Raw genomic sequence first — 27981 nt, 5'->3', positions numbered from 1 at the left:
ATGACTGCTGATGAAAAAAAGAAAGCGACTTCCTGGTTTCTCCTTTTCAGAAAGCAAGTTTACATTCCTTAGCTTTGTAAAATTGCTAGTGTGGAAGGGAAAATTCTGATTGTAACTGCTCAGCAGTTATGATCTGTGATCAAGGAACGATGGGGGAATGGACCTACGGTTGAGCTGAGGTGCTCCATACAGGTGCTCTCAGGACTGGTGCTGGTGCAAGTGTATACAGGGAACCTGCTTGAGATGCATCTTTGCAGACTCCAAGTAGAACCCCTTCAAGTAGAACCTAGTATTGCAGTGCATCTGCCCAATGCATTGTTCATTAAATGCTTCTTTTATATTTAAGTACAAACACATGCTTAATTCACCTCAAAGGATACCATAAAAATTCCCCAGTAGTGTCTAAAGCTCAAACCCATTAAACAAGCACAAAAAGCAAACACCCCTTCCCTTCAATTAAAAATCACATAGTTTTGAAGACTTCACTCAGTTATTGCATAATTGTGTTTTTTTAGTATTTTGTATTTCTCCTTGAGTTTGTACCATGAGTGCCTGTACAGGTAGCCTCCTGCTACCCCCTCCTCATTTGGCATCAGAAGGAATGTGCACTGGTGCTGAAATGCCTGGTCTGCCTGCCTGGATGGTACAGCAGGTACTCAGCCACTGAGACAGCCAGAATGCACAGCAGTCACAAGCACAAGGACAAAGAAACAAACAGCTGAGGAAAGGAAACGTTTCACACTGGACTAAGGGAGACTAGAGGCAATGTTTCTTTTTCTCCCTTCCCATCTGGTCCCCTCCCTCCCTCTGCACATCCGCAGAATTGCCAGCAGTGGCAGCAGTCCCTATATCCCGCACCCTAGATCGTTTTCAGATAGGAAAAAGCCCACTGCCACCCTTCAACCAAAAATCTGATAAAGTGAGCTCTATTTTTTTTCTCATCCTTTGTTTTTATCTCCTTGTTGCTTCATATTTGGTTTTTTCCCTTGGCTCAACCTGTGCTTGACATGGTGATCATGGTGTCTTGCAGAGAGTCGAAAAGTCATGCCAGGCAGTTCCTATGTTCTAGCACCTTCAGTTTGACGCCTGCACATTTCATGGCTGCCAGCACGCAATGACTGACTGTCCTCCTCCTTCCTGTCGACTCCATTTGGATGCAATGAGGGTGGCTGTCTTCTTTGGGGCACTGGTAAGGTATCAGGCAGGAGCACTGGGTCTGTGTCTCTGGGAATGAATGTGTGGAAATTTAGCAAAAACTGTGATGACTAAAATCAAATTTTATAGTTTGATGACATTTCAAAGTCCAACAGGGAAAAACATCATTGGATGTTTGTGGTATATTAGTCACAAAAAGCCTGTACTGCATACACTAGATGGTAGGATATTAAGAATAATCAGCTTTAAATAGCAGGTTTTGCAGTAATGGCCCATACAGAAGCAGAATTGATCTAACTATTTTTTTCCATTGGCTTTCCCTTACCTTTCTTCCAAACAAAAAGATATTAAGTTGACTTTCTGTTCCCAATTATCCTTGAACACAGTCTTGCTATGAAATGGAGTCTTAAGGTCCATATTGTGTCAGTTCCTATTTCATTAAAGCTCTTTATGAATGCTAAGCTACTTGCTGCTGGCCTGTGGTAAAGCTCTGTCCTGGCAGTTATTTCATTACCCATTTCTGATCTAATCAGGTTCTGACTCTTTATATTCTTTCCCAGAAATTCCCTAGACAGGAAACTAAGTTTCTGCCTTCACTTTCTTAAAACATGAGAAATGTGTCCTTTCCTCCATTTAGCTGTTTTCAAGGCACTGCAGTATCTTCTGCCTCTGTGTTGATACCTACTACTCACTCTCAGGAAAACCGGAACTTTCATTTCCTAAACATTTGTGCATATTCGTGAAAAGTAGACTTCTGTGGAGATGGTGAGAAGTCCAATTCAAATCTCTTGAGTATTACAATGAACACTAATTTTATTTAATGTATTTTTCTCCCCTCTTATTTTTTTTTTTTTTTTGTACAGGGCTCCTCTGTAGGCTTTTGAGAGAAAAATACTGAAGTGCTGGCACAGGATCTAGCCTTAAGACACTGGCACAGTGGGAGCACAGCTAGTCTTCTTACACAGCCTGGAATAAATAAGCCCAATGTTTTCTTAAAATTATAACCACTTTCCCAGGAGCAAAAGGTGCCTAGAGACTCCACCAGAGCATGTCTCCCAACAGACACACCTGGTCATGCCCTCTGCTCAAGCACTGCACGGAACAACATCTCATGCAGTAATTTTACAGCCTCCTGCTTCAAATCCTATGATGCAGAAATCTTTCATCTTTAAACCAGGGTTTTAGGATTGCTGCATGCTGCTGTTGCTTTATTTGTCGTTAAGGAGACTGGTGTGATAAGGATCATGGTTGTCTCTGGAAGCAAGTGCAGGAGTGAGGGTGTTTGCCACTCAGCCTTTTCCTAACAAGCGCTTGATGTGCAGAGCCAGCCAGCACCTCAGACATTTACAGGAAAACCTACTGCTCTTATCATCTGGTTACAAGGTAAATAGACAAATTGCACAGCAGTGTTTATAAAATAATCCTCTTAGGGATTTGACCTGCTTAGCTAGTTCATTAAAACTCTTAAGCAGTGTTTTCACATATGGGTATTTGCAAATTTTACCATTAAAATCCCATTAAGCCTGGTGGCCCCAGTCTTGCTTTTGAAGTAGTATCATGATCTAATTTCACAATTTAATTATATGCTATAGAGGGTGTGGCCCAAATTAATTCCTGAAGAACAAACTAGTGGTTAGTGTCTCACAGGGAATGGGTGATAATATTACCAACTACATTCTTGTGATTAAAGGTTCAACTGTTAATTCTCCTGGAAAAGTTCCCTTAATATCCAAGTTCCTCTTATGCCTTTCTCATGGGAAGTAAAAACGATAGAGTAGTTGTGGGTGAAGGGAAAAAGCACATATTTAAGTGTAACACTTGATAAGAGGGACTCAGGACTTACTGCATTTCCACACTCCTTGTGCCCAAAGGGACCACAACATCTATAAATACCATTCTTGGAGCAGTGAAAGAGTCAGCACATTTCACTTTCAGATCCAAAGGGCTGGATAAATCTCACCATTCAGAAGTCATACCTGGACAATCCTCCCAGTCATAGCAGGTGTCATAGCCACAGGGCACTTTCTTCAAGCTATTTGTAGAGAGCTTTGCCCTTTCAATAGCCCAGTCTAGGTTGGAATCACCATGACAAGGGCCAGCATGCATGAAATGAAATGACTGCTCTCCAAGGCACATTTCAGCTGAATACTGACAGCTGGGCTTGGTTACATTCTGTTCAGAAACAGCATGTAGCACACAGATCTCTTCTGAGTAGTAGCTGCCCAAAGGAAGTAAAGAAAAATTATTTTAGCAGTCTGTGGAACAAGTCCGTGGTTCCAAGTTCTCCACCAGCATCGGATGAAACACAGCAAAGCCATGGCCAGGCCGGATACTGGTCTAAAGACCTAAGGCTGTCCCAGCTGCTGCAGGACTTGGACCTGTAGTGGTTTGAATCAGGTTTTTCCCCTGCAGTTGAAAATGGTAAAACCCCAGGGGGTGGTGGCCCTGGAAGTTTTGAAGTTTTCTCCAATGAGTGATTCTGCAAAATATAAGCATATCACAACTAAATGGAAGAGTTGTAGTTTTGGGTTGAAGAAGAAGTAGCCATGTTCTGAAGCCATGAGCTGAAGGGGAAAGAGCCCCTCTGGGGGGCCACGGCCCCCCCAGCCCCTGGCTGGGGTCATAGAAACTCAGAAACAGTGTTAAGCTGGACTATGTATCTGTAGCTATGAAGGCTGGGAGTTTTCTCTCCACCGTGGGCAGCGGCAGGAGTAGCGGTAGCCGGCACTGACTGGAGAAATGGTGGCACAGAGCCAGAAGAGATAAGACGAAGCAGCAAAGGCATTACAGCCAAGCAGGAGAGAACTACTGGAAGGAAAGCCGAGAGAAAGTCAGCAGCTGAGAGACAGAGTTTTGGGGGTAAGAACTGAACCAGACCCCCCAAAAACCCTTGGAGACCCCTCCTAGAGAGAGGAGGAGGAGATGGACTCCTATTTGAGAGGAGTCTTGGAGTATAGCAGTACCTGAGAGAGAGGAGCTAAGAAGCTCAAAGACGTCCCGGAGCTGGACCGGGACGGCCGGATGGAATGCAGAGGGGGGTGACCTTGCTCCCCCCGCTGCTGCTGCCACGTTGGCAGTTGAGACAGAGCACAGGAGCTCTGGTGGAACGCTTGAGGCAAAGACTTTCAACTGAAAGCTGCCCAAGATGTTCTGACTCAGGGGTGAATCCCCTGAGGAAGGGACTTTCATGAAGATGCCCCTGCATTTCGTGATATGCCTGTGGTGAAGCGAGTTTTGTCCCTGCTGGCAGTCCACAGGTGAGGCCTTCGCTTGGAGTTGAAGGAGAGCGGAGGGGCTTGGAAACCCCCTTGTGTGTATTGAAAAGAGATCCAGCTACAACAATCCAGTTGCAACTGCTGCATGGAAGACAGAAGAGGAGCTGCTGCCCTAAATGTGGAAGGGATCTGTCCTTCTTCCCTCCTGGACTTTTATTTGGAGGGGAGAAGAGATCTGATCCATTGTAAATACTTATGTCATCTAGAGATAGTTGAGATTGTGTGTATAATGTATTATAATATTTATTTGTACAGTCATTGTAATATATTCCCTTTTCCCCATTTTGAGTCTGGTGTTTTGTCTAGAGAAAATCATCCAACATTAGGTTGAGATGTGGGAGGGGGGATGGAGCTAGGGAATTAGATTTTGGGAATCTCAAACCATGACAGGACCTGATACAAGTACTGTGAGATGAGGAAGCTGTGGTCCCATCCAACAGATAGGAGGTAAAGGACATGTGCCTGTAGAAGAAAAAGGATGTGAAATTTCCGCAGGCTCTGGTATGGCTTTTCTGAGTTAATGTGTTCCTGCAAGTCTGCCTCTAATGCACAGTTATCTTGGGGCCAAAAGCAGGCAAAACCAGTCGAACTACTTGTAATTTCTTTCTTTACATATTGCTCTTGGTTACTGAGTGGATTCATTCCTAGAAAGTGCATGCACTTCCAAGCAACATAATTTTGTGGAGCTTAGTCTCTTCCCAAAGAGAGAATCATAAAATCATAGAATGGCTTGGGTTGGAAGGGACCTTAGAGGTCATCTAGTTTCACCCTTGCATGCTCTTTGTGCAAAATGATGACAGTGTGAATTTAGAAATTGGAGAAATGAAGAAAATAAAAGAAAGAGTTGCGAACTTCAGTAGCAGATGGCAATGTAGATTGAAAGGATGGGTTATGGTGTGTTGTTTCCTTAATGTAATTAGGTACATTAAGTATGCATTAGGAACAGCATTGCCAGTAGGTCATGGGACATGATCCTGCCCCTCTACTGAGACCTGGTGAGGGCACATCAGGAGTGCTGTGCCCAGTTCTGGGCCACTCAGTTTAAGAGAGACATGGAGCTCCTGGACCAGGTTCAGAGGAGGGCAACAAAGATGATTAAGGTACAGGAACATCTCTCTTATGAGGAAAGACTCTCTTATGAGGGAGCTGAACGTACTCAGCCTCAAGAAGAGACAATTTTGAGGGGATGTCATCAATGTCTATCAGTATCTAAAGGGAGAGCCCCAAGAGGATGCATCCAGGCTCTTCTTGGTGGTGCCCAGCAATAGGACAAGAGGTAATGGGCAGAAACTGATGCACAGGAAATTCCATCTGAATATGAGAAAGAATTTTTTACTGTGCAGGTAATTGTGCACTGGAATGGGTTGCCCTGAGAGGTTGTAGAGTTTCCTTCACTGGAGATATTCAAGAATCATCTGGATGCAATCCTGTGCCATATGCTCTGGGATGGCCCTGCTTGAGCAGGGAGGTTGGACTGGATGACCCACTGTGGTCCCTTCCAACCTGACCCGTTCTGTGATTCTGTGATTGTTCATTTATTTCATAGATTATAAATGGGGTTGTAATTTGCACACAGAGGAATAGCTAGCTAGTGTCTGAACAGAGAGCTGTCTTGATTTGCAGTTATCTTTTGCTGCTCTTCCTGTTCTATGTCATAATGGCCTCTTGGTCTATCATTACAGAAACTTCGACTTTTCTTCTGAATGTGCTTAACTTACCCACAGTCTTCTTCTGGAGACATACAAACACACTGAGATCCAACCTGCTTTTGTCCTAGACTGCAAACACCTCTAATTTTAGATTGTACATCTGAAACAAAAGAGTGAGAATTATTGTAACTAGTAAAAATGAACAGAAACATCTTACACTCCTGGCCTTAAAAGCTAAAATGGATTTATTTCTATTCATCCCACATTTATCTCTTCAGAAGCTCCCATGGTTGGGATGCTACATGTATTTCCATCAGTTTTTTTGCAAAAATCACTGGAAAATTCTGTCCAAGAAGAGAAGCTGAAGTGTCAATAGATTGCATTTTCCTACTTCGCTTTCATAAAACCTTCTTATTACAGTGTGGTTTGATTTGGTTTTTAAGAAAACAGTTGCAGTGTCTCAATTTCATTATTAAAGTTTACAGCATATTGCACCCAAAAATTATAAATTTGATGCAGGAGTTTGGGGATGAAATTATATGTCACCATAGTAGGCACAAAGTAAAACAGCCACTCTGTGTCTTAAACCCCTCCTAGTTCCAGCTAGCTAAAATAAACAGTGCTGTTCATACCAGCAATATAGAAACAGTGAAGTATCTGCAGGCATACTGACCTTTCTTACATGTAATAGACCTCGAAATAGGAGGTATCCAGGACAGATCTTTCCCACAGGTATACTTTGTGTGACCACTGACTATAAACCCAGCTTGGCAGCTCAGCTTCATGGTGTCACCGATATTGTACTGTTGCTTAAATGGGGAAATTGTGACACTGTCAGATATTGGTGGCCTGAGGCATACTGAGGCTGCAAGAAACAATAAAAAAAACATAGTTCTTGTTGTGTTTATGGTGTGTGGAATATTTACAGCAAGTCATAATGCTTTATCTGAAGAGCCATATAAAGACATTCAGTAACACTGAACATTTGATTGACGTTCAAAACCAATAAAAAATTATCACAATTAAGTCTAGAAATTTTCAGTGCATTGCCATAGCCTGTAAAATATTTTTAAAATAATAACTAAATAATTACAATAATGTTTCTAATGTATGCCAGTGTGAGTAATTTAATTTTGCACTTTAAAAATAGTAGGAATGGCATTAAAAACACATTTTAATTTTTCTTTTGTAAATTAAACAAAATGAATGACAATAGAAAGCTCCTAAGTATATTCAAGTAACTTTTTTTTATGTTAAAATGAACACTAAGTCAATGAAATCACACCAAGTTCTAGAAAACTACTGAAATCTCTCCTGCAAGCAAACGCAGGCCAATTCTGATCTCTAAATCTTAACTGCACTATAAATACTTCAAGGCATTGATTTATGGTGGAGATTCTCAAGGCAGCCTGGGAGGTCATGGTTAAAGACACATCATCCATTTAATACAAAAAATAGTAGACAAATTTCTATACAAAGAGTTTCTTCATCATAATTGTATCAACCTAAAGATATCTGAAGTCTGAAAACAAAAGGTGAGTCCTTTTGCAAACGGTATTCAAAACTAGACAAGAGAAGTACCTCGTAGCATCCATCTGAGAGTTCTCTAATGCACTGGATATTACAATACCCTTACAAAGAGCATAATAGTAACACTTCTGAATTGAAAGAGGAGCAATGTAGTGACTCAGTATATTTTTGCCATCTCTACATGCAATACCCTCTTAAAATGCAATCTTTTCAGATGTCATTACAGATTCTTTTGTTAAAACCTTTATTAAAATCTTTTTCACGTCTTTTTCTTTCACTTCTATTTTGTTGCCGGGCTAAATTAGTTTCCTTTCTTACGTTGGCATTCAACATGTTGCTGTGTCCAGGTTTGATCTGGCAGACACCAAAGGTATTGATAGCCAGTGAGGCTATAACCACTCACACAGGCAATTTCAACTTCTTCCCCCACAGCATACTGGTTCTTTTCATTCTACAAATAAAAAAAAAAAAGAAAAAAGAAAAAAGAAATCAAAAAGTCCCTCAAAATTCTATGGTAATGAGACTGGAAATTGTCAAAGGAAACAGTGGCAAAACGCTGATAAGATGTAATGAATTCATGCTTTTCCTGCCCTGGAATAGGAGTCATCCACTCACCAGTATAATGATAAGTTTGCCCAGTTGCACTAACTGATGTCATGATTACAAAACAAGAATTCAGAGACCACTTGAAATGGGTTTTACCCTGACTTTTCTTCAGTTGCTGATGTACTGTGGTGGATTAGAGTCCCACAGAACACCACGTACATAGCAACACACTCACAAGCATAGTAGCTAGCTTGGATATCAGGCAAAGAAGGTGTAAAATTTCCCATGTCTGCAACTATACACTTTGCTTCTGTATCATTTTTCATGCTCACCCTGATAAAGCCGTATTCTGGTGGGTCTGGCCTGGAACATCCAGACTCAGGTTCACCAGTCAAGACATTCTCTTCTTTTCTGGCTCCATCATCATTTATACAAGGAGCACCTCTGAAAAGGGAAAATTTGCTGTAAGGATGTATCTGAAGCATTGGTGTCACCAAATAACAATGGCAAAATGTCAGGAATGTTCATCAGGAGAGCTGCAAGTGTGTCCTGTCCCCCCTCCCCGACAGTGAGAAAACTTTATTCTGTCAAATAAAAGACTGTAGACAAAAAACTGCAGGTGTTGATAGGAGGAAGAATGTGAGAGCAATAAAAAAGTACTAAATACATCTATCAACATAATTAAATACATATTTTTATAGAGTAGGAAAAAGAGTCAAAGAACAGGATAACAGGAAGTCTCTAAGCAGTCCCTGTAATTCTGTTGCCACCAGGCAGTGGTTAAAGGAGGCTGGTCTCTGTCAGCATGGAGCTGTACAGCCCACAGGGTCTAACTGAGATGAATTACAAAGAACCATGGAACCCAGTGCTTGTAATCCTCTCCCGTTCTCTCTGGAATCTCTTCTGCAGCCACTACAGCAGGGATAGTGAAAATCTTGCTTCAGCTCTTGGTCCCAGCAGAAAGACTGAAGCCTTGCACTTGAAAATGAAAAAACTTGAGCCAGTTTGGGGCTAGAATTTGAAGTTGAAACTATGCAAAACAGGTAAATCAGACATACTTAAAGTGGGAATACGAAAAGCTTGGTAGCTTCATTGAAATTCTGAGTCTGTGTTCAGATATAAATTGCTAAGAGAAGAGGATGCGATAGTAAAAAAATGGAAATTGTGAACTCCCATGAACTAAAGCAGATGATTTTGGACAAAAAGCTGTGCAAAGCAGCATACGAGAACTACAGGCATGGAATTCATCAGCAATTTTCTAGGAATAAACAATTAATAAAACCAAGTTTGCATCAAGTTGCAGAGATTTTCAGACTTTTCCTTCTCTCTGATCCACCACAAGAGTTCAGAGAGTAGTGTTGTCTGCTATTTCTCCTTGATAGTCACAGAGCTACTCTGGAGGGCATCTTAGTTGTCCCATGACTACGGAGTTCTTTTAATCTACTATTTTCTTACCTGTCTGTGAACACAGAGACATAACAGTCCTCCACTTCTTCCCTCTCTCCTTCACATGGCTTCCCACCGTTCATTGGGGAGGGGTTGTTACATTCTCGTGTCCTTCTCGTTTTGAAGGAAGCATCGCATGAAGTCCACTCAGACCAGCAACCCCATCTGCCATCTACAGCAACTGCAAGAAACAAAAGAAACATCATCTTTTGGTAGATCTGTACGATACACAATATTTCTTTTAAGGCCACATATGAGAGGGATGATGGTAAATTCATAATAGCCTTTTCAAAGGATTTAAAATTGTTACGGTTAAGAGAGTAGATTGTATCTAAAGTGCCAAGTTTTCCAAAAGGTGGCCACCCAAATTCCAAACTGCTTCATGAAAACCTAAAATATATCTACTTTTCTAGTTTTGATTGCAAGTAACATCCAAACCCAGCAGCAGCTTATTTTTTATTTTTATTGCACATACAGGTGTATGAGTTTTCATAATGCTGACAACATTCTGAGATAGGTCAGTATTTAATGAGTTTTTAAATAAATATGAGCTCTAACACCATGTTTAAATCCCAAATCTACATCTCACGCCAGTTAAATTAAAACGTTACTACTACTGACTTCTCTTAACCCCTGGCATATGTTATCTGTACACACCCTTTCTTTACAGCATACAATATACTTTCTACATCCATTTCTAACTGTGTATCTTCAGCTGTTTATTTCTTTCAAAATATTTCTTTATTGGGATCAGATAATGAGACCTGTAGCTACATAAGTGACTTTCTATTCTGTCCACTTTTGGTCCTGGAATATAAATATATGTTTCCCATGAGTATGGCACTAGTGCCAATTTCATTAAAAAATGATTTTGCATTAAACTGTTCTTTAAATTCTCCAGAACAATGATTATGTTCCCTCTCCTTATGACAACTGTGTTTTCCTTCTATACTATAATCAACAGGTTTTATCTTCATTAGCCATTTGGTCTTAAGCATAATACACTATAGGGAAAACTAAGGAATGGTTTCTTAATTTTTGCATCAATAATCTTTGATCTCAACTTCACTCTTATCGTTGAACAACTCATTCATTATTATCTTAATCACGTAGGTAAGGAATCTTTCGTCTTATAATATCTTTTGAGATGTGTTTATTCAGTTTGATTCTTTTATCTTTAATCCTACCTTTATTCCTATACTTTGTGGACATTGGCATGTGGTAAGAAGTGCTATGGATTTAGTAAGGGAAGGTTATGTGAAATTAATCACTGACAAATGGACGCCAGAAGGACCATGTTTACATTATGACATTGTCACCCCAAATACCTGACTTGTAGCCTGGAGCTCGTGTCTCACAGGTTTTGCCGTAGGTGCCAGCCTGGCACAGGCAAAGGCACTCTGTCCCAGAGAGTACAGGCCTGGCATTGTTTGGGCATGGGGCACACTGGCAAGGGTCAAACCTGCCCGCATATTCCCTCAGGGCTCTCCTCAGGTTACGGCGTTTGGTCACAGCACATGGCACGTTCCTCACCAGATCCACAATGGGCGACACCTGGTAGACAAGTTCAGTAAGCAGCTACCTTAACATGGCAGGGTCCTTCTGGGTGTAGCAGAAGGATTTTAAAGGCACTAGAGCTTACATATGAAGCTATATCACACAGGAGTTGGATATGTTGAAAGTTATGGATACTTTAAAGGAGCATGACAGTGCTATACATCTATATTATCCCATTCATACTGCTTTTATTTCCCCAGTTTAGGGCTCTGTGAGCCAGGGGAAAATCAACCAAGTGGGATGTGGCTGGAGTCACCTGGTCTGTTCAGCCTGGAGGAGACTGAGCGGAGACCTCATTGCAGTGACAACTTCCTCATGAGGGGAAGGGGGGGAAGACACTCATATCTTCTTTGTTCTGAGCAGTGACAGAACCCAAAGGAATGACCTGAAATTGAGTCAGGAGAGGTTTAGGTTGGGTAATAGAAAAAGGTGTTTCACCCAGAGGGTGGTTGGGCAATGGAACAGGCTCTCCAGGGAAGTAGTCCCAGCACCAAACCTGACAGAGTTCAAGAAGCATTTGAACGATACTCTCAGGTAGATGGTGTGACTCTTTGGGATGGTCCCGTGCATGACTCGATGATCCTTCTGGGTGCCTTCCAACTCAGCATATTCTGTGATATTATTTCTTAAAATTGAGGACACTATAGATGATATGGGGTTTGCTTACACCCAGAGTCTGCCATGTCAGACTTCCCTACACTGCTTTCAGGAGCACAGCAGATGCAGCGGGAGAAACCTCACTGCATACTGCATTCAGGCAGGTTTTGCTTTTTGCCTCAAATGCTTTGCTTCTGCTACTGAGGAGCTGCTGTGCCAGCCAGGGAGGGAGACAGCTCAGTGCACTCACAGCAGCAGTGGCATACTGGGTTGAATGAGCGGGACAGAGACACGGGGGATTGCTGGCTTTTTTCAGTTCACCTATTTGACATACTCTGCAAGATATGCCTTACAAGAGAATGATTACAGGGGAAAAAAGCATTTCCAGCATCATGCACTGTTTTACTGCAGAGTAACTAACCCCTGCCCATGCCAGCCTGCTGGTGCCAGAGCAGTCAATTCATACTCCTCAGTCTTACTCCCACTGTCCACAGACCATGCAAACCTGGTGTGGTTTATAAACCCAAACAAGTAGTCCTAAAAAATATTTTGTATATTTATGTTAATCCTGTATGTATGTGCATTCATATCACACACAGCATCATCTCTATTTACATGAAAGAGCACCTGCAGAGCTCTCTGAAGAGCTGCTAACTCATGAGTCTGTGCTATCTCAGTGTTTTTCTTATTGTTCTCTTACCTCATAGTCAATCACCACAGGATTGTCCTTTGCTGATTCCAGCCAGTTTGTGAAGACTGTGTGTCCTGGAAAAGCTCCCTTTTTCTCCCAGGCCAGAGCTGCTGCATACTCTGACCTGCCACCTTTTACTAGGGAGACTGACCGTTCTGATGACTCCAAAATGGAACCTGAAATGGGATTTAATCATAGTATTTTCAAACGATGGCCTCCAAAGACAGTGGATGTAACAACAGAGTTCTAACAAAAAGTGTAAAAGGATATAAAAGAATACATTAAGATTTATTTTTTGAAGCTACCCTTGGAAAAATGAAGTCTAAGCTCAGAAAAACAATCCCCACTATGACACTATGACAGCAGCCTGCCATAAGATTCCATATGTGTTTGAGACATGAGCCATGGAGATATGCAGAACTGCATAAGACAGTCGTGGAAAATGCCTCCTCTAGAACACACTGCAAGGCAGGATATTTAGTCCTAGCTGTAAACACCTAAGTAACAGAAATTGATCGACTAATGAGGACAAAAATATGGTGGACAGAATGAAATTCCTATTCTTAGTGATGAAGAACATAACTCTTACCATTCTTGTGGAAAATGCACCAGCTTTCTGCAGTTTCTGAGACACATTTCTGGCACTCCTATACCTAGATGTCTGCTTGGCATAAGGAAGGTGGGAGGGGAAGGTCAGGTAGTGTGTTATTGCTGCCCAACTCTCTCAATGAGCCCTGATCAACCCTTAAAGAAGATCCAGGGCTCAACTATGAATACCTATTTCTACTTGTGCTTATCTTCCATTTTAGGATGCCTGGTCCTGGACTCAAGGCCATGGGGAATGTTTGTCAGATCCATGACTGATTGGAGAGCCAGTGCCATGGGATACCCAATGATGGTGTTCCAGAGCAGAGGAAGACTGCTCTTACACCATAATTTCATTTACAAGTAAGGTGATGATTTCAATGCTTGCATCAGATGCAGACAATGGCTCCTCTGACAGTGGTGGAAGAGCATCCATAGCTCAACAAAGCTGAGAGGTCATCTGGAGCAGCTGAGAGGAATGGTATCTCTCAGGGTAAGTAACAGGACATGGTCCTTGTTCTCATCATGGTCACCTTCATGTCTCACAGTCATCCTGTTTGTGGTGCATCTGGTACTGACTTTCTTTTTCTTCCGGAAGAACACACGCTTGGTGGTTTCTGTTCGGACACACTCTGTTGATTCATCAATTGACAGGCCTAGAAATAACACAGAACAGCAGCTTCATCACCATAACATGATACATGGCAGGCACCCTGCCCCCAGGTTCCTACATTGAGGTGACCCAGCAAGTTTCCCTGCTCCTCACCCATCACTGGAAACTTCACTTCTGCAGGCAACTGCTTCCCCAGATACAAAGAGTGTTGGACTGATTTCCATTTCTGTGGTATTGCTTTTTCATTTTGACAGTCTGGCAGTCATAAGAAAATTTTAGAGTAATTTCTAATCCATACCATAAACTTTATTAACTGTATCTCAAAAAGTACCACTTAGACCTCTGAGTCCCACACAACTCTATGTTGGAATACCTTTTTCTGGTGACCCGTGGTCTTGATCTGAATGTCTTAAGTGGCTTCCCTGAACACAGTGACATTTATCAAATAAAGAATCTCTTGAACTTTTCAAATTAAGACAGCATAGAGCAAAATTTTTTCTTGCTCTGTATGTAGGTAAGGTGAGTAATTCCTATGTCTGTGAGAGTCTAAAGAATTTCTTGCTGTTGAAGAATGTGGTGTAAGACCTAAAAGCAGTGATAAGAAAAACTGGTAAACAAATATTTTCTTGTTAAAGATTACGTACCCGAGTTCTGCAGTTCCTCAGAGCTGTACTGGTAAAGAATGTCATAGGAACCACCCATCTTCCCAGAGGTGTAGTAATGAGTGCCAAAGTCATCAAATATTCTGCTGTATAAAGCATAGTTGTACTCCAGGGGCAGGTGGTTAAGTGCTTTCAGAAAGACGTCTGAGAGATGCAGATCTGACTCTTTCATTGTGAAGTTTGCAACAGAAATTACTTTATGGACTCTAATAAAGTTGGAATTCTAGAAATAAGAAAAGGGCAGTCTTAGCACCTTCAGAGGGAGTTAAGTGCAGAAAGTAGAGGAACCAAGAGTATATCCTGATATACGTTGCAAGAACTAAATAATCCTGTATATCATGACGCTTTAACCATGAACAAACTAGCTCTGGGTTTTCCAAGAGTTCTGTGAGGTTCTTGAAGGCTTCCTTACATATTCGGAGTATATAGCCAATATTCCAATATTTGTATTCCAATAAAAAAATAGGACTCATCAGGCACCTACCAATCCGAAAGGATTCTTGGCATAAAAAATGCACCAGCAGCTGATCAGACAACCACAAGTTTCAGAGGAAAAGCTTCACCTTATAATGATCTATGGGTTGTTTGCAACTAATCTGGAAGTGAGTATTTTGGATCCTAACTCACTGTTATAAAGTTCCACAATTTATCAATCTAGTAAAACTAAAATGAAACTGTAGGGTTAAAGACCTTATCGAGTTCAGGTGTCACGCTGTTAATGAGAGGTAAAAAGAGAATGTTCAAACACTGGGAACATGGAATCATAGGATATCCTGAGTTGGAAGGAACATCTCTTACATGTAGGGAAAAATATATGCTTTTGAAAGAGCTTGTTGTGTTTTTTCAATGCTAGAGGCTGTTTATGTGGGAGTTGAACTAAATAGAAAGGAAAGGAATAGCAAATACTGAAAAAAGGGATTTCTAAAGTGAAAAAGGAAACTGATAGCCCAAGGCCAAAGCAAAAAGATCAAGAGAAAAAGGAGGGGCATGAAACAGGAGCAAATGACCAAACAGCAGATAGGAAAGATTCATTATAAAGCACTTTATACAATTACTTATTTATACATGGCTTCTTCTGTTGGATTATGATACTCTTCTCCGCCACACTTTCTGAATTTTCAGCAGTGCCAGATAACATTTCAGTTATGACACAAAATTCTAGGTCACTTTGGCAAATATCGATTCTAAATCCTTAGTTGGTTTTATCATGCACTTGCATGCAAGCTGGGCAATCCCAGGCATGAGTACAGACTGGGAGAAGAACCCATCGAGAGCAGCCCTGGCAAGAAGGACTTGGGGGTGCTGGTGCATGAAAGGCTGGACATGAGCTGGGAATGTGCAGTCACAGCCCAGAAAGCCAAATGTGTTCTGAGCTGCATCCAAAGCAGTGTGGCCAGAAAGTCAAGAGTGGTGATTCTGCCCCTCTACTCTGCCCTTGTGTGACCCCACCTGGAGTTCTGCTTTCAGGTCTGGGGTCTTTAGCACAGGAAAGACATGGACCTGTTGGAGTGGGTCCAGAGAAGAGCCAGAAAAAAGATTAGAAGGCTGGAGCACTTCTCCTATGAGCACAGAATGAAAGAGTTGTGGTTATTCAGTTTGGAGGCCTTCAGGGAGACCTCACTGTGAGCTTTTGGTGCTCAAGGGAGGTTTATAAAAAAGATGGGGACAGACCTTTGAGTAGGGCCTGCAGTGGTAGGACAAGGGGTAATGGTTTCAAGAGGGTAGATTCAGACTAGATATAAAGATGAAATTTCTTAGGATAAGGATGAAACTTTGGTTCAGATTGCCTTGAGAGATGGTGGATGCCCCATCCCTGAAAACATCCAAGGCAAGGTTGGACAGGGCTCTTATCAGCCTGGGCTAGTTGAAGGTGTCCCTGCTGACTGCAGGGTGGTTGGACTAGATGGCCTTTAAAGGTGTCTTTCAAACCAAACTATTCTATCATTTTATGATTCTGTGGTTAAAGGACCAGAAATCAGGAAGACATACTGGAGGACCAGACAACTTAGCTATAGAAAGTTTCTGGTACAAAACCATAAACTTAAAAACCATCAAGTTTTCATATTTCTTCCATGTCAGTATGGAAAAAGGCATAAGTGGCTAGGGCCTTCTAAAGACCCTGGAATGTTCAGGTGAAACTTTTAGGTACACAGTTTAACATATAGGTCTGAATGTGACCTCATAAAGCCCAGGTAAGTTCCCTCTCCTTTTAAGTCATCAATATAAGCTCCTATTTGCACTATTTAGGAAAGTATTAAAAATTCCTTTTTAGATCTCTCAAACATACATAAGTACATACCTATCTACACACCCATTAATAAAATTTATACAAATATTATTTATTTACATACACACACATGCATACACACACACACACATACAGATAAAAATGAGGCTTACTGTATGATACAACAGAGAACATGAGGAAGACTCAAAACTCCTGCTATGGATCCACTAAGAAAGGATTTTAACTTGTGTTGTCTTTAGCCAATACCAGATGAAATTATTGGTGGGTTTATGTTATTTTATAGAATCATGGAATGGTTTGGGTTGGAAGGGACCTTAAAGATCATCTAGTTCCTCCCCCCTCCCCCCTTCCATTCTAGTTGCATTAGAACTTCTGGGTTTCAACAGTCCTTAGATTTGTTCAGTCCTGTGGCCTTTCCCATAGCCCATCCTTTATTACTGTTAAACTATAAAAGTACATAATTTTATACACCGTAGTATTCACTTGCATTAGAAGTGCAGAACCTTAAGGAAAAATGTTTTCTGTTGAGAGAAACTTTTCTGTGGATGTGTTATTTCTGAAATTATCTTTATGAGCAAGTGTGTCTTGGCAAACACAAGACTCCAATATGCAAGTTAGTTACCAGATAAAGAGCTAATGTAGATTAATGCTTAATACATGCATATGTATATCATTAATGAGTGAAGTTCCTTTATTTTTAGAGTTGTCTGCTACTGTTAGGTATCGTACCCTCTTAATCTATGATTAGGATAGGAAAAGGAGTGGCTTACCCAATCTGATAATGTCAAATCTATGTTTTTTTCAAGATGGAATAAGCCTATGATTTCTGTACTAAACCCAGAAAACCATATTGCATTATAGAAGGCATGTTGCAACCAAGAACATCTTGTAGTATCAGAAGAGGAATTTTTTAATGTATAATTCTAGTGGGCCAATGCCTTGATAAGGAAAGTAGCCTTTGGTAGCTCAGTTCTGAAATGACCAGACAGAAATCAATTGAAAGAGAGAAACTAAAGACAAGATTTAATTACCTTTTCATATGAGGCTTTAATAGCTTTCTTGAAGGAGGAAGATGATGTAACTTGAACCCGCGTCTTTTTTGAGAATAAAAATGGTATACCAGAAGATCTTCGAGCACCATGACTGGATGAACTACTTTGAGAAACACTATCACCCAGGGGAGTTAAATCCTTGTAGAAGTCTGATGTGACATCATCCTCTTCATCTACTACCTGGAGATTCAGCAAAGCAAAATACATTTGCCCAAATAATAGTCTGAAGCATAAGCCTATTAAGAAATGAATTTTTGATTTCTTTTTGTTTTTCTATTAATGGCAAAAACATGTCTGATTATATGAGACCTGGAAGTAAGCTATGAAACTGTTCTGAAAATAAAAGATGAGGCTGAGAAAGGCTAATAGGCAAGATGAACACAAGAAGCAGACATTCTAATAGGCATTTGTATAACAACAACAACAACAAAACATGAACACTTTCTTGTAAATTTCCCCACCCCCATGCCCCAAAGTTTAGGAATAATTTCCGACAAGTGTTTCAACATACTTTTGAAAGAATTTCAGACATTCATGTTATGTCCACACTATGACTACTTTCCAGTCCTGTGGCTTCTAGATTGATGTTTTCTGACCTTTCCTCTTAATTCCCAGCTAGAAGAATGAACACGTTTCCAGAGGAGAGTCTTAGAGTATATTTGGAGTGTTTCACCCATACTACATGATGGTCTAAGTGCAGGTGACGAGGAACTGTGAGCAAACCTGCCTAATCAAGTTGGTAAACCTTAGTGGGAGTGTTGGGCAAAGCACCAAGACAACTTTAGCATCAGATTAGAAATTACTTATTTTCCAAAATTCAGGCATATCCCTATGGAATTTTGAAAGATGTGATTTTTTTTTCCCCTCCTCTAGACTTGTTTAATTAATAGGGCTCCTAAGGACCTTTGGAGGTGAGGTGGTCCATTCTCCCAATACACTTCTGTTTTACAAGTCGTACACTTTTGCATGAAAATACACCAGAGTTCCAAGAAGAAGGTCGGCTCCTTCTATTAGGACACTGTTATACCAAAAGCTGCTCTAAATGTTAGAAGATATAGATGCATTCTCAAAGGTGAGATTCAAAAACCCTTAACTGTCCTGCAAATTGACATAAGTAACTTAATGAACCTCACAGCTATAAAGAGACCCGGGCAAACCAAGGATTGGTTTACCCCTCTGAATATTTCTGCCCACGGTAATTTTTCTCCATTATTGACAAAGTCTACATGTCATGGCTGATTTAACTGCAGTTTCCATTGAGCATAGTAAGGTATCCTTTGTTCAGTTGCTCCTGTTAAAGTAATTCTAACACCACACAATTGTGACAAAACCCAGTAGTTCAGTTTTCATCCATTAGTTGAGCTTTTTTCCTCAACCTGCACTCTCTCCTCAGTGCAAAACACCTATTGGCTTCAGACAGGGCCTCCCCATACGTATACAGCCAGATGTTGTGCCCCAAATGTATTATTCAAAGTGTTTTCTAAATATCAATGTGTAACAAAAAATGACAAATCAGTAGTTCCCAGATTTTTTATGATATACAAACCAGGTTCATTTTGCCTTTGACCTGTCCTGCAAGCCTCCTCTCCAGACTGTGTATGTTTTGTCCTCCTGCCTCCCAAACTTGATGTCTGCCTTCTTTCTTTGCTGCTCTGTGGAAGGGCTCAGCAGGGAACAGGTGGGACTGAGGAGCTGAAATGGCTCAGGGAGAAACTCTGTCCCAAGGCTGACAGGAAGGAAGCTGGAGTTAGGAGCTGCAGCCTTTTGTAGTTCAAGGATACAGTAGTGATGCTAGAATAAGCTTTGGACTTGAACAAGCCTCTGGCTAGATGGTGTCCTTGGTACCAAGTCAGAACAAAGACGCATCCACAGCCACAGGGAAGCAGGAGAAGCTCAAATCAATCATGTTGACTCTGATATATGATTCAGTGAGCCACAAAACATATCCCACTTCCACACATCAACTGAGGCATGTTCAAGACTCACCAGGTTGAGAAATCTTGTCCTAAAACACAGTACTACCTAAGACTTGAGCACATAATTTGAATTGGGGTTACAGCAAGGGCTTTTCAGCTAGGAGCTGCTGTTTGAGAGTACCTGAAAGCTGACAGCCTTCAGATTCGCTGGGACACGATACGATTTCCTCGTCTCATTGTGCTTCACTGTTGTGCATTGTCCTCCATTGAATGAGTTGCCAAGGACTTCCCCTCGGCTCTCTCCTGCCAGAATGTGAAACCTAACAAAAAATTATTTCCAGAGATTAAACAACCCCAGAAGGACATATGGACTTGAAACATTTAGTGATATGTGGATATATTGAAGCTTTTGTAGGAGTATAAGCATCTGGGTTGTGTTACTGCCTTGAAAGAAACTCCTCTACAAGAACTTCTCATTCACATTGAATTCACCTGAAAAACGCAGTAGCATCAATGCAGTTTCCTACCTCCAGCACTTTCTCACCCTATTGATAATCCCAATGTCAGCATGAGACAGTCAGTCTTAAACAGAGAAAGACCTAAAAACGGTCTGGGAAAAAGAACAAGCAGTTGTTGATTTCTACCATAAATGATATTACTGGAGCACACTGAGATGAAAATTCAATTAAAAATGCAAGACTCCGTGGGACAGGCATCCCATGTTTAGAGTTTATACTGCTTAAATTAGTAACCTGGAAGGGGTTGGTATCATGTGAAATATAACACAGAGAAACAACAGCTTTAGAGGAACATCCTCAAAATTTCTGAAGCACTTGGCACGGTGCATGGGCAAGTATTTCCAAGAGCTGGAAGTTTCCCATACATGATATTTTGGCTGCTATGAGACAGGACAGGTTGCTCAGAGGCAGTGCTCCCTGACAGGTCTTCATCTGCTACACCAGCAGTGCCAGAGCAACACTGGAAAATGCAGCGGGCAAGTCCTAGTCTGATGGTTTTATTGTATTTTTATAATTCCTTGATAATTTTAATTTGAGAGATTACATGTTTGAATGAATACTCTCACATGCTAGCTGGGATTTATCTTCTTTATGTAAATTAGTGAGATAACAATCTTAAGTTTATGAAAAAATAAACAAACTTGGCTTACCCACTGCCAATTAACTGCACACCAGGGATGCTCTCATACTTTCGGTTACACACAGTCTTTTTCCTTCCACAGTTTCTTTCATCGGAGTTGTCCCCACAGTCATTTTCTCCATTACATTCGAGGGTTTTTGAAATACAGCGACCTGCACCAGAGAAACAGCAACAGCAAGGATTCATCATGTCTGAATGCAGAAAAGGGTAGTCTTGTCTTTTCCCGTAGTAAAAGTGTGAACTTGCCATAGATGTCAGCAGTGAGGCAGTATAATGCCTGGATTATTCCAATTTAGAAATGGTTGTTTCAATTCTGCCAGTTTTGCCTTGTTTTGAAGCCCGCAAAGGCTTAATTTTAAGTTTGGTAAAAGAATGTGTGGATAAAGTTTCTTTGGGGCTAATCAGGTATATTTAAATTGAAGCAAACAAGAAATTGCCACAAGCCTAATAAAAATAGTGAGAATCTGTGTTCAGAGAAACTCTATAGGCATGTTTGTACATGAAAAATTTGTGCAAAGAAACTGCATAACTTCTACCAAGCCATATAAAATCCTTACACAGGCTTTTCTCCCTGGTCCCTCTTCCCTGGAATTTATGCACGGAATGTGCAAGATCTGGATCATTTGGATCTTTTTTGTCTCAGTGTCCAACCTTTTGACTAGTAATGCAGCAGTTAAACAATGAAGATTATCATTACCACTTTCACACTGAAATTTATTCTTGCAATCAACTTCCACTATGTTGCAAAGCTTAGTTGGGAAGCATGGGCGGGAATCCACCAGCGGCTCGGTACAGGCCTGACCCCCAAACTGGGATGGTCGCAGGAGTGTCCGGGTACGAAACTGCAAGGCAGAAGAAATAACCCAGGGTTGTTCGTGTGAGCAGGTTTTGTAGCTCCAGGCAGAGCCACACGCCTCAGTGCTGCTGAAGATCAGTCAAAACCCCTGAAGGAAATAATCAGTTATTCTTGTCCTTATATTCTACCATTCCAGGTAAGGCAGGCAGGGAATTGACATCCAAGAGCATCAATAGCCCTGATGGAGCATACATGATTAAACAGTAGATAACCTGGTCTTCAGCACTGAAGGAATCAAAAGTTCAGTCTCTGTATCTTCAGTTTTAAATGTACAGGAGGAAAGTGTGTGTGAACAAGCTTACAGAGATTTTTCCTGTCCTTTACCATCTTTATTGAAATAGAAATAGTCTGAACAGTGCCATGTATCCCCTAACCAGCTGACTTTGTTCCCACATGTGGGCCCCCTTGTCCAAAGAGCACTGGATGACTGGGGAGGACAAAAATTATTTTCCTGAAAATTTCTGTTACTAAAAAAGATCTGGAAGCAAAATCTGCAGCTCACTGGGTTTTCTTTCCCCAAATCAGTACCCTCCATGCAGAACAATAAAGCCAAAGGATTCTAGACAAAGCACTTCAGATATGTTTTCCACTCTACTTCAGGGGACTTCTGGTGAGACCTGTCTGCATGTGACTGAACAGTTCCATCTGTAAGAATTCTTTCCGTTGGAAAAGCATGGTCCCTTGCAGACTTCTGTCACTTCCCTCCCTGGAGACAAAAAATGGAGGAAGATTCTAGAACCAGTAACCAAGTGACTATAAAGGGAGAGTGTGTGGAACACCACCAGAAGGCTTTCAGGCCTCAGAGGATGCTTCTTTGTACTCCATGTCAGATCCATAACACTGACTATACTATCTGTGTGAGCTCCCATTTCTTCATCCCTCTCCCTCAGTGGGAATTTGCTTGCACTAGTCTTCACTCTTCCCTTGTAAATCACATCCTCCATTCTGTTGGTTGTTAAGGATCACAAGCAATGATCTTTATAGTTTGGAGGGGAAAACGGATTATAGTCCAAAAAAGCACCTTTTGCTTGAAGAAGCATATATGTTGCATCAATACTTAAAATTAGTAAAAATTAATGCTTTTATATATGGATGCAAGGTAAGACCCTCAGACTTTTAAGGGAATATTGAAATCAGTTCAATTGAGAAAAATGCTCCCTTCCAGCTCTTGAAACTTCCTGTCTCCCAGACTCTCACTGTTTCTCCTACTCTGCCCTCACACTGTCCATCTCAGCTGCAAGACAGGAAGTCGTGAGTGGCTCACATCTCTCATCTAGAACAGCTTTCTCACTCTGTATGGGCATCGGAAAGCAATATATGTATGTAAGATACACTTACGATGTCTGACAGGTGTTTCAGGATTGGTTTTCAAGAATTGATTTCTGAAGCTGTGGAGTACATTCAGAGAGCTGTAGGCTGTGTCTGCAAAGGACCTCAGAGCTGCTGTCATGGTCAGCTTCAAACTTCAGACCCACCAGACATATAACTACCCCAAACAATCTGTACTCCACTCCCCTCTACCCTCTACAACCTTAGATTTGACAGGGCTTGCTTGGTTTCTATAGGTCAAATTCACTTGAACATGACTTTTCACTTCTTCCCTCTCTACTGTCTCACCTCTAAGTCTACCATCAGTCAACAGACAAAAGCCCAAAAGGAAAAAACACTGTCTAGGACTTTGTCCCACAGAGACTAAACATTTGCACCTGTGGGGTTTTTGTGTATGCTGTGAAGGTTGGGGGAATGGTGCTCTGTATTTCTTAATAGCAACCTCAAACTGATCCTGACTATAACTGTAAGATACAGCCTGAGCATTTCTAGCCAGTGGGGCTTAGGATTTGTTGGCTAACTGTTTTCAACAGATGATTCAATTCTATTTTTGTTGCTTTAGAATATACAGAATGATATGGTTAAGCTGAGATGCCATGACTTGCTCCTGCTTAAACAGACATGCAAAGTTTACAGCTTAGTTTATTCGTTATGTGAAAAACTCACCTTTAATTATGGTAGGGGAAATTTTGAAGCAAGTTCTCATAAATGGATTTGCTCTACTCAATCACCCCTTTCTGATTTGGTCTGCTTATTTTAACTTGTTCCCTCCATCTTCTATTGTATAATTCATAACCAATTTCCCTTCTTAAATTAAACTGCCATTTTACTGATCAATTGTCATAAAGTTGAAACAAGGAGATCTCTTAAGCATAATTTCTTGCATTTAATGCATATAATACATTTTCTACCTACTTGTTTTTTAATGCATGGGTCACATTCTGACCAAGGGCCAAAGTCTCCAAGCTGACACTTGATAGGACATGTTTGCTGGTTACATGCACGAGATTCCTGCTTTTTGCACACCTGGTCACAGAAGTTTTGGCTATAATATTCATCCATTCTTATTTGCCTAAAAAAAAAATTTAACAAGTTATCCTAGGAAAGAATACACAGATTGTGGGTGTTCTTTAACTGTGGGTGAAGGCTGACAAAGTTATTTGAGCCCAGCTAAAAATGTTGAGACATAATATGCAGTTGCAGAATGTTGATTACAAGAAAAATCCAAATATGTCTGAAGTTTAAAGAGCAATTCTTTTTGATTCATGTCACTTCAGATATCCCAAAGGACAGGTACAGACAGAGTCAGGAGGAAAAGAGGGGATTTATCACAAGTTTAGGTTATACCACAGAGCTGCATCCAATCTGATGCTGCTGAATATTTTTTTGACTTTAACTGTTGTCATAAAACTAATGGTACAGGGAGGAAGTTTCTGTAGGCTTGCCATGCAGGAGGTCACCCCTCCCATGGCAGCGTTCTGTGCTGGACAGAGCTCCCACCACAGGGGAGCCGTGCATGCTTGCAGGGGCTGAATTCAAGGACCTGGCCGTACTAACTACATATATTTGCAGATGTTGGTTTTTTTGGAAGCACTGTACCACAGAATCATGGAATGGCCTGGGTTGGAAGGAGTCTTAAAGATAATCTAGTTCCAATCCCCCCACCATGGGCAGTAATGTTCTACATACATAATTTTGTAATTTTAAAGTCTTGCAATTAAAAGATGATTATTTATCTGGTAAACACTTGAACATGACATTTTTTCTCAGTTTACTGTGGAAAGCAGAGCTTCAGACACAGTTCCCCCTTCCCAGAACCGGTATTTTCACAGAGAATAAACAGAAACATAGAAGTACTGAGATAGCTTGGCCCTACCTGTGCCTGGTCTGTGTGCCATAATTGCAGGTTTGTGAACAGGCAGACCACGGCCCCCACGGGTAATGTTCACAGTAGCACCCCTGGCTGCGCCCAATCAGCAGGCTCAGCAGGACCAAGTGCATTAGCAGAGTCTTGACAATGGTGAAGGTGTCCATCTACAGCACATGGACAGGTAACAAACACTCAAAAAGCTATCACAGTCATACCAGTATCCTTACAGAAATGTCTTTTCCAATATGCATATAAATCTGCTTCACAACACAAAGGCACTAAAGAGTGCATGTAGAAAGGGGCAATTACACATTTAGCAGTAATTCAGTTCATAACTTTGAGAACCAGAAGTCACAATGGTTTTTTTGGCCACTTATTTATCAAGAGTACTAACCATGATTGTGTATGGTGTCTGTTTTAGAAGTTGCTCATAAATCATTTTGAATGTGACAAATAAAGATCTGCTATTGTTTTTCACTGCTTAGAAGTATTCTCCAAAATATTTTCTAGATATAAAAACATGAAAGAACTCTTCCTATAGAGCATCTAAAACAACAAACAAGATCATAAGAGTAAGTAGCCCCATCTATTAGCCTGTAACCAATTCATTTTCACATGCCTTTAAGCCCCCTTCATATAAGTGTTTTAGTGCAGTGAATCCTCTCTTCTTAAAGTTTTGATTAGCCTGTTGAAACTGCAGACCATCAATATTCAAAGCTCATCTGAATTTTCTACCTGCAGTAGAAACAGAACATCTAACCTATTTCTCACTCCATCAGTCAATCAAACTTTATTTGATGAGACAGAAGGTTATAGGCAGTCTTTAGGAAGTAATAACGCTTAGTAAATTTAAAAAAAAAATTGGCAGACAAAATATTTATCCCCTCTTGTCATGAGATTGAATTAACACTAAATTTGATAGGTTGTTGCAGTAGAACATTATAATTTTGGTTTACCTCAAAAAAACCCCAAAACTTGATAGGAAGTTTCAAAACCAAGGTATTTATTTTAAAACAATACTCAAAAATATTTAACTTTGAAAAGTCTGAAATTAATTTTGAAATTGTTTTCTATTTTAGGTTTTTGGGCACATATACTATTATGATTTTGACACCTTCCTGAGAAAAAACAACATTTCATCAAGTCAAAACATTGCTTCTTCCCTTAGTAAAGAAAGGCAGTAAGTCTTCACACAGCTGCCATAGTGAGAAGCACTTTTTGCACAAAAAACTCACCAATGAACAAGTCTTTCAGAGAGATTTAAGTATAATTAAATCCAAAATATGGTAAAATTGAAGACAAAGAAAGGCACAGTCCTACTAGAGGACCAAGAAGAGAATAGATATTACCTTTTTTTCCCTTACCTGAGTTCTGGCTTCTTGCACCAACAATGCCAGTTTAGAAAAGAGATGAAGTCCTATAGAACAATTGCTTTCTTCATTCCTTCACTGTGCATGTAGAAAAACACTGTTTATCCCCATGAGTGAGTAAAACACCAAACAGCACATCAGAAGTGTATCGACAGCCATAAAAACACATGAGAAAGGTAATTCAAAATCTTAAAGAAAAAGCAAAACAAAACCCACTAAAGACTTCTCCATATGCCTTGTAACCTGTGTGCATTGAAGCCAACAAAAAAACTCCAAACAACCCCTACATTATTGACTTACCATAAGACAGTCAGTTGCAAAGTCAGCCTACTTTGCAGACTGGTGCGACCTTGGTGTGGTTTGCTGCAGTCTTTGAAATGAAAGGCTGGAGAGTTTGTTTGATTTGGTTATTATTTAATGAAAGCAGATCGATCTGGTGGCAGGAATGGTCAAAAAAACAGCCTCTTCACCTGCACCCCTGGAGGTATGTTCTAAAGAATTGTGGAGGAACAGCTCTTCATACAAACGCAGCTGCCTAACACGAGCTGAGGAATCAAAACATATTTGCATTAGGTCATAGTGGCTCAGTGAACTTTAGGTCTCCTTGTGCTGTCTGATAAAGCTGCACAACCCTTCTGCTCTCAGTTTGAAGGCAAGAGAGTGAGAATTTGATAAAAAAGCTCATGCTCACAATTCATTACTGCTTTCACCAGGAAATGTCCTGGCCAAGGCAAAATACCTGCCTGCTCTTGCACCATCTCTGCAAAAGTCAGGCTCCCAGAGAAAGGAAAACTCCAAATATAGTTGGGGTTATTTACAGCTCTTCGGCTTTTGCCCTCGGTGGTGAGCTCTGGGCACTGACCCTGGGGAAGTGCTGCCAGCAGACAAGGACTGCTTAGAGCCTCTGTCCTGCAACATGGGCTCGACCCCATGACTGAGGTGCCAAGGTAGGAATTAAAATGGAAAATGAGAGGATACACCAATGCAGAAAAGTAACAACAATGAAAAGCACAAAACAAGGAACAAGTTCACCCTAAAAAAAATAACCAAAGTATGGAACAGAACTCAAAAGCTCCCAAATACCCAGCATGCATCCCATCCAGAGGGCAATGTTGCACTGAATCCCTCTTCTCTCTGTTATACTGGCAGAAACACGTCAAGACATCAGAGTCCTCAAAACATATTTTCCAATTTGTTGGGATCTAAGGTCATATATATCCTTGAAAAAGAAAAACAACTCAAGAGCTTCCTGCATAGTTTCATGTCCAATTACTTTTGCAAGTTTTTTTTTGATTCTGAGTTTGGCCAAGAACTGTTGTTACACAACTTGAGCATACAATTAGCAAACCAGTTTCTGCCAGATCCTTATTACATTGTGTAAACTTGTCATGGGAAATCAAAATAGTCATCACTGGCTCCATCATTACTGCTGGGTGGGATTTTTAAAGTTATTTGAAAAATACTGCGTTCTACCCTTCAGGAGGCATCTTCTAAGCCTCAGCACTGCCAGCTCACTAAGGGCAGCTTCTCCAGCCCCACTGGGACCCCAAAGAGTAGATGCCTGGTTTCTTTGAGCCTTGTAGAAACAAACCACATCTGTGAGCTGCAAGTCAGTGTTCACAGTAGTGTAAGGCAGACAGCTAGAAGCTTCTAGCTGAGAGACATACTTTTACACTTTTTATTATCAGGAAAACAAGGAGTCACTAAAGAGTTTTTAAATTTTAAAAGGATTACAAAGGAAAGGCACACCACACAGTGCACAAGTAGACTGTGCCATTTGTAATTAGAGAACAAGCTGGCAGGCAAGCACCACAGCTAGCATTATCAGAAATATTAAGTGGATACAGGCACTGATAGACTTCTCACCAAAGCCAGG

The 27981-nt window shown here is 40.8% G+C and overlaps 1 protein-coding gene across 2 annotated transcripts; it reads right to left on the bottom strand.

Annotated features, from left to right (window-relative positions):
* Positions 1 to 26830, bottom strand: C6 (complement C6). Of its 2 annotated transcripts, none has more exons than XM_027634953.1 (19): positions 26406 to 26830; positions 26100 to 26202; positions 24742 to 24899; positions 23781 to 23937; positions 21378 to 21522; positions 20691 to 20832; positions 19704 to 19842; positions 17586 to 17786; positions 14289 to 14529; positions 13565 to 13687; positions 12456 to 12622; positions 10930 to 11155; positions 9611 to 9782; positions 8488 to 8599; positions 7928 to 8060; positions 6753 to 6944; positions 6149 to 6239; positions 3132 to 3373; positions 1 to 1224 (listed from the first exon to the last, which is right to left on the bottom strand). In XM_027634953.1, the coding sequence occupies exons 3-19, from the start codon at positions 24897 to 24899 to the stop codon at positions 1043 to 1045; spliced, it is 2823 nt and encodes a 940-aa protein (XP_027490754.1). In that variant the 5' UTR covers positions 26100 to 26202; positions 26406 to 26830; the 3' UTR covers positions 1 to 1042. The 2 variants fall into 2 exon arrangements, with proteins under 2 accessions (XP_027490754.1, XP_027490753.1); XM_027634952.1 differs by having other exon boundaries at positions 26100 to 26191; positions 26409 to 26448.
* Between the last annotated feature and the right edge of the window lie 1151 nt (positions 26831 to 27981).

This window comes from Corapipo altera, unplaced genomic scaffold (genome assembly GCF_003945725.1).
Source record: "Corapipo altera isolate COAL_440 unplaced genomic scaffold, ASM394572v1 61411, whole genome shotgun sequence".
Classification (NCBI taxonomy): Eukaryota; Metazoa; Chordata; class Aves; order Passeriformes; family Pipridae; genus Corapipo; species Corapipo altera.
This window is presented reverse-complemented; position numbering and strand designations above follow the sequence as displayed.

Bases quoted from the DNA above. Each gene is read 5' to 3' on its own strand.
- C6 (XM_027634953.1), bottom strand. From the start codon at position 24,899: ATGGACACCTTCACCATTGTCAAGACTCTGCTAATGCACTTGGTCCTG. The intron at 23,938-24,741 runs GTAGGGCCAAGC...TTTTTTTTTTAG, and splicing joins GGCACACAGACCAGGCACAG to GCAAATAAGAATGGATGAAT. The intron at 3,374-6,148 runs GTAAGTTAAGCA...TCCTTTGGGCAG, and splicing joins TCTCCAGAAGAAGACTGTGG to CTACTACTCAGAAGAGATCT.